This window comes from Xenopus laevis, chromosome 3L (genome assembly GCF_017654675.1).
Source record: "Xenopus laevis strain J_2021 chromosome 3L, Xenopus_laevis_v10.1, whole genome shotgun sequence".
Taxonomy (NCBI): domain Eukaryota; kingdom Metazoa; phylum Chordata; class Amphibia; order Anura; family Pipidae; genus Xenopus; species Xenopus laevis.
Window position 1 is genome coordinate 81,702,994 of NC_054375.1, and position 13,104 is coordinate 81,716,097.

Consider the following 13,104-nt stretch of genomic DNA (forward strand, 5'->3'; position numbering starts at 1 on the left):
GCATATTATTGGGAGGGCTTTATCAATGAGGCAATTGTGAACACTGTATTTTATTTTTGTTATGTTTATTGAACACTTGCTACCCTTCCCTGTCAATGTGTACTCCGAGGATCCAGGGAATAACATTCCAACTTTTGATGCCATCATTACCCCATTAAATTGCAAGCCTTAAGGAAGAGGATACCTTATACATAATGCTTTTTTGCACTTTGCACCTTGGCCATTTTAGTATGAGGATACTTCTAAAAAAATGACATAAGAAACCATTTGGAGGATGTATTTAATGGGCCATTGTAATAATTTACATAGAAGTACAGTAATACAGATAATCTTCACAGTTTCCAAACAAATATCAAGAAAGCAGCTTTTCATAATACTGTACTTGTTTATCGGATAACTCATTTCCTTGAAATATTTCTATAAAAATGAATCTTATAATTATATTAAATAGAAAACAAAACAACAACAAAAAAATACCCAACACAAATCTACCAAAATATCGTTGGTCAGTTAACATGAGCTCATAATTACTGTGTACATTAAGGGGCAGATTTATTAAAGGTTGGGTTGTATTAAACCCAAAAAATTCAAGTTTATAAGGGTATTTTTAATTCAAAACCCAAATTTTCAGGTTAAAAAAAACCACAAATTGTTTTAGATTTATTATACCCTGAAGCTGAAAATAGAATCCAAAAATACTCCAGCTAAAACCTGTCAAGTTCATGTAGAAATCAATAGCAGAGGTCCCTTGAACCATTTGAAGATGTTAATAGTCGTCATGATGTTCGAGTTTTTTTCGGTGGGTTTTGTTCGAAAACTCGATCAACTCGAGCAATTCGTCTTTTCCCGTGAAAAACTCGATCAATTAGGGCTTTTGGGTTGTTCACCTTGAATTTACTGATTCAAGTTTTTTCCATTTGAGTTTTTTCTTCAGTCGGAAATAATTCGCATTTTGAGTTCATTTGAGGTATTAAAAAAAACTCTCACAGCTCTAAAATTTGACGTAGGGAATATTTTTCCTTTAAATGAGAGGCCAGTAATACTGTAACCTAATGAAACTTTAATGCAGGCAGTCAGGACAGAAAAAAAACAAGGTTACTAAATAATACATGCTGCTGTCTGTGCTGTTCAGGTTACATGAGCTGTCTTTGCTTAATATATATTTAGGATTCTAAATGAAATCAACATTTACACATTTTAAATTGCCCTACAATTGCAAAGCTCACAGTTGTCACTGGTGGTAGTTTTTCCTTTTAATCCACCAAACTTACATTTTCTACACAGCCCACGGTTTTTACTGCCACTTATAATTATATTGTAAGCCATACCACGTTTCCTTTTTCCAATACAGGATTATGGCCTCTACGCTGTTCATGCCCAGTTATGTCCAGCCTTACACTAATCCACCCAAACATCTTCCCACGGATCTGTAAACAGCTTTTGTCCCTCCTACATCAGGTCAGTTGGGAGGGATATTATAAAAAGTTCTCTATCAGATAAAATACTAAAGGTGGTCATACACAGAGAGGGGCAGATGTATCAACACTTGAGGTTGATTTTTTTTTCAAAATGCAGGAAAAACATGAATATTCTCAAGAATATATTTCGAATGCTTGAATATTCAGGATTTATTAAAGAAATAAAGGGCCAGATTGAATTCAGAGAGAAAAAGATTCATCAAGTGAAAAAAAAGTAATATGAATATGATTTTCATTCATTATGTGTGGCTTTTTTCCGTGACAAAATACTTAAGTTAAAAAAGAAAAGTCACAATATTCATGACAGTGTGTTATTTTCTCAAACGCAGATATCCAAAAGTGAATATATTTGAATTTGACTTTGGCAAGTGAAGGCTGACCAGTATTTTCTGAAGCTTAAATTTTTATGCCCACTTTATTAAAACATTCAAGATTTTCAGTCCCATTGTAAATGAATGGAACCATGTAATTTTCATTTATTTGTGACTTTTTTCTGTGACAAATTACAACTGGGACTATATTTTTTCTGAAACAAGCTATTGCTTGCTTGGGTAAAGAAACTGAGTACTTTTATTGTTTTTTCTTTTCTGCACTCGTGTTTTTTTCCACTTCCACTTTGGTAAATCGGACTCTTAAAGGGCGCTTTATTAATGGTCAATGTTGGGATTTGTACATCCAACTGAGCGCACTGCTAATGGAGTATTCTTAAAGTTTATTATTTGCAACTAATGATGTAATCTGGTTTTTTTTTTCAAACAACATTTTTTGAGATATGATGAATTCTGCTGACTGAGAAATATTTTGAGAAATAGTAGGAGATTGAGTCTAAATAGGATAAGAATATTCAAAGTTTTGAAGATATCACCATTTTCTTCCTGTCTTGAATTGGGTGGAGCAATTTAGGGAAACTATTTTGAGCATTCATACATATTGTTAACACACATTGTGCACAGTTTCTTCAATTAGACCAGAATGCAAAATGTATGTAAATAAGGTAAGAGAACATTTGAGATGAGTAAATTGATCAGAATTCACTTCATTACCCAAGTATATTCAGGAGACTTCAGCCTTGAATGCATTTATTTTTTAAATAAATATTATATTTAACATTATATTTGTTTGTGGCAGGGTTAAAGGTTTGCTGGCCATATAAAGGCATTTAAAGGCAATGCAATTTAAAACAAATGAAAATATATATATATATATACAATGATTAGTCGATACATAAAAGTATAATTATATAGCCTATTTCCTTTACTCTCTGTGTATTTCAACTATATTTGTTTATGTATATAAAAATATATACTCAAATATTGCTTAAATGTGATTTGCATTTCCTTAACAAACTTCAAACTTATTAGAACTCATTTATATGCGACTAAGCCAGAGACGATTCGTTTTGTGCTATAGTCTTGTAGGTTTCTGACGTATGTACATACATTGTTGTACACTTGCGTATAACACTATACATCTTTTATATCAGTTGTGCAATGAAATATTAATGGAATTTAAAAATATATCAGTGGAGAAAATACTGTATTATATCTTCTTGTAATTTGGCATATCAGTGCCTTGCAACTCATGCTTTTATTGCGGACATCTAATAATGCATTATTAGTCGACTGAGCATTAAAACTATCCAACCACATGCTACTGTTTTGGTCAAAAGGGAGCTATTTGGACAACACTGAAAGCAATAATATCAAACAAACCTACTACCTTTGCTGAGAATGCAAACCTTACATTTATGAGGTATCATAGAATGCCCATTCTATGTTTGCCATACCATTTCTGTAATTGGTGTCATTCTCAGCAAGCCAAGTATTCTGCAGATCCATGCAAACATTCTGTGCCAAGCATAGCCACATCTCAGGAAGAGGCTGTAGGAAACGGTCTCATGCAGAGGCAATTCTACATTTATTTCACTTAATCAGTTTCATTTTAGGAGCGGGAGGCGCTACCTCTATAAGGTTAACTTCCTGTATGGAAGATAATGAATGTTTATTTACAGGATTTCAAAGGGGTTCATTCTATTAAAAAAAAAACAGGTTATTGCCTAAAATTTGAGGCAATAATTTATTTCACTTTAGAATCTCAATTTATCAGTAGCAAAAATAACTTATTACAGGTTTATTAGTAACCTGGGTTTTATTGGTTAACTTTGTGTACAGCACACTGCCTTATGGCTACTAAAAACAATTATTTAAAATCAAACAAATTGGTTCTTTGGATTTTGGGGATAATACCACTTCTTACTGCATTTATCAATTCATAGGTCACATTTATTCTGGGCAGGAGTGCAACTGCTGGAGCAGTAAGGGATGCACCTCCACCTCCATTTAGCACTTGCATCCCTGCCCCTCCAGCACAACCCAGAACAAGGCACACACTACCACACTGACAAGCACAACACAGCCAGTTATCCATAGCTACCAGATGTTTAATTACACTACTATAACCCAAGTAGACTACTAAATGTTAAATCCTACATGGTAGCTATTATCTACACGGGTAGGGCAAATGTTGTTGTCTTCTCAAAGCTCAATGAATACCATATGTGCAATGCAAGATATATCATCACTAATGCCTTGAATGAAAATCCTCATGCGTCATGCTAAACTTGCACCACTCCATGTCTGATGTAATCTAAAGGCACTCTAAAATAAATAACATCAGGGTTTCATTTACAATGTTATTGCAAATAAACTGAGTTTGTGTCCATGTTTTAAGGATGATTTGTTTATGTAATGTATCACCCATAACGTAAGAATGAGCCATAAATATAAGATTGCTGCATACTATAGAATATAGCTCAATAGTAAAAAACAAAACAAAGCCATGTGGCAGGTTTTTTCCTTGAATTCTGCATACATTTTAGTTTCAGCAGCACGTTTTACACCCCATCCACCCCAGTAGTTGTGAACCTCAGCCCACAGTATCCTTAGCAAGCAGCTTTTTTACAGATTCTAGAAGTTGTAGTTCACTTATGCTAGAGGGCTGCAGCTTTGACATCCCTGATCTGCAGCCTATTAAAAGTTAGCGATTAACTGGAGCAGCTACTCCTCTGCTTGGATTTTTTTAAGCACTGAATCTTCGCCTAGGATTTGACACAGTTCATTCAGTCTCTGCTGCATTTTAGGTATTCCAGCAAGTTGAGATTCCAACCTTTGTTTTTCTTCACTCAATGACAAACGTGTAGCTGTATCCAGTTGTTCAAAACGCCACCCTCCTTCTCCATCAAACTGCAACAAATGAGTGTGATATTTCCTGTGCAGAAATGTAAAACAATCATTATATGACATATCTGATTACAAACAGAAAACATATGTGTATGATTAACGAAAAAATATCTGTACAGCACTTCATAATGAGTTTTAAATACATTAAATTTTAAAGAACTGTATATTGTATGTTACTACTGTTTATGTAAGGACTTTGCAAAAGTTTGTCAAAAAAATTGAAGTATTTTAAAAATAATGCCCCCTTTTCTGTAATAAATATATATTGTTTGTGCCTACTGATCCTGGGTCACACCTCTGCAGACCCCCTTCTCCTCTACTAAGACTCAGAAATCCAGCAGAGAAGCATTTTCAATTAATGTAAAATCTAAGGCTTCTGTGCATGGTTGTTTTTGTCATTCATTTGCATAACGTTAATCCAATTGCCAGCCAATCGGATTAAAGATATGCAAATGAACGAGGAGCATGCGCAGTAGTGTAATTGTCCTCTCTCTCTCTCTGCTGCCTATCTCTAAGAAAGCAATGTACCTAACAATCAGATAAGAACCTATTTGTAATTCAAATATCAAAGAAAGGGGGCATTTTTTTTTAAATAGTTGTATAGGGAAAAGTATTTACTGTGCACCACTTTGGTTGGACTTTCCACAAAGATGGACAACCCCTTTAAATTGTTTGAAAACCTCTTTTGTAGATGGAACTGTGTCCTTTTTAACAGGGTTTCCTCATGCCATATGCAGACCAGACTTTAACTGTTGTTCCATACACATTGTTGTCTTATCTTCTGTCATATTTGTATCCTATGTGATTAGATTCATATTATCTTTGATAATATTATATAACATTCGATAATCTTGATCATTAGCTTTAGAATTATTTTTGATATATGATCTTTAGTAAATTTGAAAAAAAAAGTTTATTTACAGTGGAATATGCAAAAATATTCACAAAACTGCATCCTTCAAGGACTATCACACTTATGTAACGTCACACTTGACATTTGTCATTATTTGTATTTAAATTATTAGGATCCAAACACAATTTCAAGAAGATTTTTCTTTTATTCCACAATAACTAAGAGGGTGTCTATGAGAAAGGTGCATTTAGCAATGGTTGCTGACAGATGGATAAAAAACACTAATTTACTTTACAAATTGTGGAATGTGCAAAACTGTTCATGAAACTGCATTGTTTCAAGGGCTGTTCACAAAGAAATGTGCATAAATACATGCTTAATGAATATTAAAATATTCACACGTGACATTTGTAATTCTTTGTATTTATATTGTTTGGATACAAACACAGTTCAAAGAAGACAATTTGTACCCACAATAACTAGAGACTGTGCCTACTGTATGAGAAAGTTGCACTGATCAATGGTCGTCATGATCGGTGCCACTGGTGCCTGTATTTTGGCTCGGATGATTTGTCTGCAGAAAAACCTCCCTCACTGTTTATCATGTGAAAACTCTATTAAAGTCTATGGGGGAAAAACTGTAACTGAATTAGGAGAAATATTTTTCTCCTTGAATTGAATCTCATCCATTAGTTTTCACATAATAAACTATGAGATAACTTTTTCTCAATGAATCTGGCAATGTGTCTTGTTAAAAAGTTAAGATGCCTCCACATTTAGTATAGTATATTATTATAGTACAAGTTGCAGTAGTATACTATCATCCTGCCACCCAAATGAAAAATACATTTCTGCTTGATCTGCCCTTGTAATGTTAAGGCTGTACTTGAGAATTCAAACTTTAAAATGAAGGTAAATATACAGTAGGTGCATTTTGAACTACACCAACATGTTTGCACAAATGAGTTCCTTCATATAGAAAAAGACTGCATCAAATGACTTTTTTCTCTTTAACTATTGCTGGGTACTATGTTTTGTATTTGTTTGTGGCTATAGTATTTACACACAAAATAACACCAATTAAACCAAAACAAAAAAAACGTTACTGCTTAAGCTGGAATTTTACAACCCTATGATGTGCATGCTGGAGAGTAAACATAGCACAGCAGCAGGGACATATTAGGGAACACCACCACCATTTTCAGCCCCCCTCTCGTCTATTGCACGACTGACACATGCACGTTAATAAAACTGTGTTGTAAATACACTGAAGGTGGCCATATACTGGAGGCATCCCCCTCCTCCTTCAGCTTTGCTGCTGGATTTTGCTGCAACTGTTTGGCAGCAAGCTTGAATTAACCCAAGTAATGCTACTATGCAGAGAGGTACAATTTTTTTTATACTATGAACGGAGGTAAACAAGTTAGGGACCACCATACGGGGTTTACCAGCACGTAATGCTGCACAATTATAACCTTTTATCAACATATTCAACCCCAGTGGACTATGTTAATAGGAGGAAGTTGGGCTAAATCCTACAAGGCAGCACAACACACCTCAGTTTTTTCGGACTGAATATACTTTTACAGAGGTTTATAAATGTAGATAGTGCTATGGTTGTGCAAAATATAAACACCTAATCACAGTGTCATATAATGGCTGTAGTTTTTCTTACCAAAGGGATGGTCGGTGAGTTATTGACAAAAGGCTTATTCCATTATCCTTTGCAGCTTGAAATATCTTTCCTTCTACATCTATGCTCACAGCACTTGTACATTCATCAAGCAATGCGTATTGCGGCCTTTTGGTATAAAAATAGCATGTGAGTTAATGAAAAATAGATTTGGCTACCCAGTTATTTCCTTAGTGAGACTGAAAGAAATAAAAGCAATGTGATATAAATTCATTACATTGTGCATACAATATTATTTATTATTCCCTTTTGAACTTTAAAACAAACACTTGATAAAAAGGAAATATCTGCTAGTTGTTGAAGATGAACCTCTTAGCTCTCTTGTAGTTGTGTCCAAGGCAACAATAGATTAGTCAAAGCATGTGCTGCTTACATTGGAAGTCATCATTACTTAAAGGGATTCTGTCATGATTTTTATGATGTCGTTTTTATTTCTAAATTACACTGCAAATAATTCACTCAACAATATAAAATCTCATACCTGAAACAGCAAGTGTATTTTTTTAGTTGTAATATTGGTGTGTAGGCAGCCATCTCAGGTCATTTTGCCTAGTCATGTGCTTTCAGAATGAGCCAGCACTTTAGGATGGAACTGCTTTCTGGCAGGCTATTGTTTCTCCTACTTAATGTAACTGAATGTGATGCAGCGGGACCTGGATTTTACTATTGAGTGCTGTTCTTAGATCTACCAGGCAGCTGTTATCTTGTGTTAAGGAGCTTCTATCTGGTTACCTTTCCATTGCTCTGTTGTTAGGCTGCTGGGGGGGGGGGAAGGGAGGGGTGATATCACTCCAACTTGCAGTACAGCAGTAAAGAGTGACTGAAGTTTATCAGAGCACAAGTCACATGACTCGGGGCAGCTGGGAAACTGACAATATGTCTAGCCTCATGTCAGATTTCAAAATTAAATATAAAACAATCTGTTTGCTCTTTTGAGAAAGAGATTTCAGTTTAGAAGTCTGCTGGAACACCACTATTAACTGTGTTTTAAAAAAAACATTTTTTCCCCATGACAGTATCCCTTTAAAGGTAAACAATACCTCCCAGTTTGACATGAGCTCATTTAGCCTTCACCACTGCTGTTCAACTTCCACACCCCATTTTTTTAATCCACATACATGGGAGGCACATTTGAGGATATAAAATTATGACTTGTTTTACCGCTTTAAAGGAATTGTTCAGTATAAGAATAAAAACTGGGTAAACAGGGTAACATTTTGCAGGCAATGCAAAATAAAAAATGTTTTAATGTAGTTAGTTAGCCAAAAATAATCTATGAAGACTTGAGTGACTGCATGTAAAACATAATAGCCAAAACAATACTTCCTTCTTTGCAGCACTCTTGCTTTGCACTGATTGGTTACCAGGCAGTAACCAATCAGTGACTTGAGGGGCATATGGGTCATAATTTTAACCTGACCTAAATGCTGAGGATTAAAAGCAAACTCACTGAATATTTATTTCCCACGTGGCCCCCCTTCAAGTCGCTGACTAACACTGAGTGAGAGAGCTGCAAAGCAAGAAGTTGGGTTCTGGCTATTATATTAGACATCCAATCACTCCAGCCTTTGTACATTTTTGGCTAACTAACTATAGTAGAAACATTTTTTATTTTGTGAAGCCTATCGATTTAAAACGTTTTTATTTTTACACTGAACTGTTCCTTTAAGAATATAGGCTGACTGTCAGGAGTTGTCAGTTTTCAAACCCTTGTCTGCAGGGTCTTTGGACAGTGGACTTTCCTGTTGAGACACCAGAGACTTTTGGTGCTTAATGCTGATAATAGTCCAAGTAATCATACCCTCTCTCTGTTGTTTTCTCAGTCTCCACCTCTAATCTTGTTAAGGTCAGGTGTTAGCAATCTTGTCATCAAGACCCTATTTAAGGCAGTGCCTGCATCCCAGCTATTGCTGGATCATTGACTCATATCTGTGTTCTAGTTCCCTTTGTACCGAGCTCCTGAATTGCCTGGTTCCTTGCTCCAGATTTGCCTGCTTATTCCTCAGTCCTATTATCCCTTGTTCCTGCTACCTAGCCTTTATTCTGATCTTCTGGTTTTGACCCCTGGCCTATTCCAGAGACTTGTATTGCCTGCTGTCTGCCAAAGACCTCTTGTCTGTTTACACAGACTTGTTTCAGCTTGCGGCCTGCAGCCTGGCCCTGACCTCTGGCTTGTTATACCCACTTAGCTTCAGGTTATATTTTTCATCTTTGTCTTCTGTTCACATTCCTAATTAAATCAAGTTCTGAGTGCATTATATACTTCTGGTTCTTCTAAACACCAAACATGGAGACATCATGCTACCAAGGCTCCTACCTGCCAGCACTCTGTAGCCCTGCCTGACAGCTGACACTTAATAACAAAGTTCTGCTCCAGAACCTATACAATATGACTGCATAGTTGTGGGAAACCTAGCTCCAAAATCTGTCTCACAGAGAGATTAATGCTTCAACACATAAGAAATACAAAAATATTTTAGTTACCTATGGTAGAACATTCTTGCCATTCCCATCCGTTGCTTCTCACCTCCTGATAAAACATCTTTCCAGTCTGTAAAAGCATCCCATCCTGAAGACAGAGAAATCAGAGATCATTTGAAAAATAACTGCTTTATATGATAGAGGTTTTACTTAAAGTAAAGGTTTCTCATATTGATTAGCGGAGACTTTTGTATTATCTTCTCTTCTACTTCTGGTGATTTTAAGAGTGAGTTCTAATAATTATTTTAAGCAAAAGGAGCCCCCCCAAAAGATTTATTGGATCTGTCATTCCAGCTTCTGCAGTGAGGCAGATGCTTAGAGGTGGTTAGTGAAGAGTAACTTTATTATTTCAGAAATTAGTCAGAATTTTTAATTGATTCTATTTAGAAAATGTATTATTTAAGTAGGATGAAGCATATATTAAATTTCCATTTTCGCGTTCCCCTTTAAGATCTCCATAGTGGAGATGTAAGCTTCAAAAGAGATGTTGCTATCTGGTCCTGAAAGCTATAGTGTTCTCGAAGGCTAGACAATCCATTCCAATGGTCCATCTCCTATATTGGAGCCCACTTTCCACAGGAAAGCTGTCCTGTGGAAAGATATTTAATTGTAGTGTGAATATAGATGGTCTCTCTGAGCAGTACACAGGACAGGAAGGTTACATGTCTGTGTAAGGAACTCGTAGAGGGGCTGGGTGTGCTGCCTGCAGCGGGATCCTTCGACCAAGGGACTGAGTGAGTGAGGAAATGAGAAAAGCCAGAAGGCTCAGCAATTCCCCCTAAAATGAGTAATGTGAGAACAGTTTTGACCCCAACATATGTGTTTTCTTATTGGTAATCTACGAGGGACCAGTTTAGTGAGGAAACGCATCAAATGTATGAAGGTAGTGCCTAATGGGCAGGAGTTATTTTTATGATTTATATTTTATATGCTGAATGTGTCTGAAAGAACTGTCTTAAAGAGAAGAACATGTCTATTGTGGATCCCATAAGTTTACAGTATCCCATCAATAATGGGTTGTCAGAAATACAGAAACATTTTTGAGAATATGCCACCCTAACATCCAGCATCAACCATCAATGAGTGTAATAAGGGTTACAAGTAGAATCATCAGCAGTCTATGACTTTACCTCCTTCTCTTTGTACTATGTGGTTTAGATGAACAATGTCAAGAATGCGTTCCAGATCTTGGTCTTGATATCCTTTCTCACGCATATCTTCCAGTAAGTCAGGATAAATTACTTGATCCCTCAGTGTTCCGATGGACATGTATGGTCTGCAAAAAACATAACTCATCTTTAGTATATTACAATAAATGATGGAGAATACAGAACAAATGAACATACAAAAGGAATCCCAAGAACACTGGTAACCTGTGTAAAAAAGCTTAAAATATACCATCTAATGAAATCAGTAGGAAGTTTCTACAGCTGTGTATTTGGACAGAAAATGCTCAAGTGAATGATTTTTGGCTGAATCCACTTGTCAATGTTGGTAACAGGCAGTTTCCATGAATTCTATGTACAATCTGTTCTGTTTGGTTTAATTGCTTCTCTGCCAGTGGAGAATATGATGTCTTTGAGCCATGGGATTAATGGCCCAGTGACTCCCTGTATATAAGATAATTACCCCTGCATACAAAAGCACATTAACTTCCTACATATAGTGAAACAGTGATCCCAGTTGAGCATATCATTTAATTGTGATGGTTCAAACTTACATGCATTTATACAGCTGTCCCCTGTGGTCACCACTCCTATGCATGACTTTCTTGATGAAGCAATGGCTAATTGACTAGACATTTAATAAAGTGAATGCATTTTTATTCAGTAATGCCACAGGTTTTTCATTATATAAAACTGAACCCACTCATTTGTGGGTTCTATAATTTTTTGATTTTGCTCAACAGTGGGATTATTGGCCATCCCAGTAAAAATACCTCCTTGAAAATTAGCTGATTAGATTGCTGCTATCTCTTAAATGATCTGTAGACTGGACCCTTCATGACTAAAGCTAGTACCACATGGGGCTGTTTCTTGGCCTGTGTATAAGGAAGTTGAGAAGAGCGAGAGGCGTGTGCCACTAGCCTTTTTGACTGTATTTTTCAAAAATAAAATCTCATATCCTTCCTTGGAACCTCTGAATGTCTTGGATTGTATTGTTTAAATACAGTCAAATGTTTAACACCACCATGTTACCCTCCTAAAGGACCCCAACTATATATTTTACACTTCATCCGAAGGGCTAGGAGGTGTATGTTGCAAAGTAAGGGTCTCTCCATTTATATTTAAGCCATAACAGATGCCAATAATGCGTGCTGAAATCAAACCAAATACATGGAAAAATACTGATAATCAGAAATAACCCAGGCATTTAAATATATTTTTTAATTATAAAATAAAGTGCTGTTTAAAAGTGAAATTAAATAATAATTTGCAATAATAACAACAACCCTTTGACTTCACTAAACTTCACAAAATAATTCAAACAACAACCATTTTCATCACAATATTTAGGGCGTTATTTACTGAACCCTCAAATTTATGTTAGGCTTTTTGGGGCGAAAACTTTTTTTTTTGTGAAGTAAAAAAACTTTTTCGAGATTTATTATACCCTGATGCTGCAAAAAGCCAGAATCCGAAAATCTGCCCCTGTAAGTTAACATGTATGTGTAACGGGCCCGAAGGCACAGTAATAGTAAGGACCAAAGAGGAGACCAGACCAGGTTCGCAGTACAGAAAGGGTTTATCCAGAAGAATCGTCAAATACAAGCAAAAGGGTCAGTTCAGGCGGCAATCAGCAAAGTCCAGGAAACAGGCAATAAACGGTACACAGGAAAATATAGCAGAATGATAACACCCAGGAACACAGTAAAGGAACCTATAATCGGGCAATGAAGAAAAGGGGAATGGGGTTAAAATAGTCCTGGGCTTGGCGCCAAAAACTGACTCACTGGCGTCAGACGCAGACGCCAGCGTCCCCACGCTGACGTCCTGACGCCGGCGCCCGATTCTGACGCCGGCGTCCGTTCCGTCGCCGGCGACCAATCCCTGGGCGACTCGATCTTGACGTTGATGGCCTGCGACCAGCAGGGACCACATGGTGGAGCAGGGGGACGCCATCTTGGTCGCCATCTTGGACGCCATGCAGGTAAGAACCTTCGGATTCCATTACAGTACCCCCCTCCTTAGGGGGGGCCTCAGGACCACCGAGACTGGGGGAAGAAGGGAACAGTCTGTGGAACTTACGGACCAGGGTAGGTGCATGGACATCCGAGTTTTTTACCCAGGAACACTCCTCAGGACCGAAACCCTTCCATTCGATTAAATATTGAAGAGTGCCCCTGGAAAAGCGAGAATC

The 13,104-nt window shown here is 36.7% G+C and overlaps 1 protein-coding gene across 1 annotated transcript in view; it reads right to left on the minus strand.

The window, feature by feature from the left end:
* Positions 1–266: 266 nt before the first annotated feature.
* abcd2.L (ATP binding cassette subfamily D member 2 L homeolog) overlaps positions 267–13,104 on the minus strand; it is a 31,617-nt gene continuing 18,779 nt past the window's right edge. The window contains exons 7-10 of the mRNA XM_018252628.2: positions 10,875–11,020; positions 9,748–9,832; positions 7,246–7,371; positions 267–4,745 (exon numbers count right to left, since the gene is read on the minus strand). Coding sequence (XP_018108117.1) covers positions 4,535–4,745; positions 7,246–7,371; positions 9,748–9,832; positions 10,875–11,020 — 568 coding nt within the window. The 3' untranslated portion in view covers positions 267–4,534. The remainder of the gene's footprint in view (positions 4,746–7,245; positions 7,372–9,747; positions 9,833–10,874; positions 11,021–13,104) is intronic.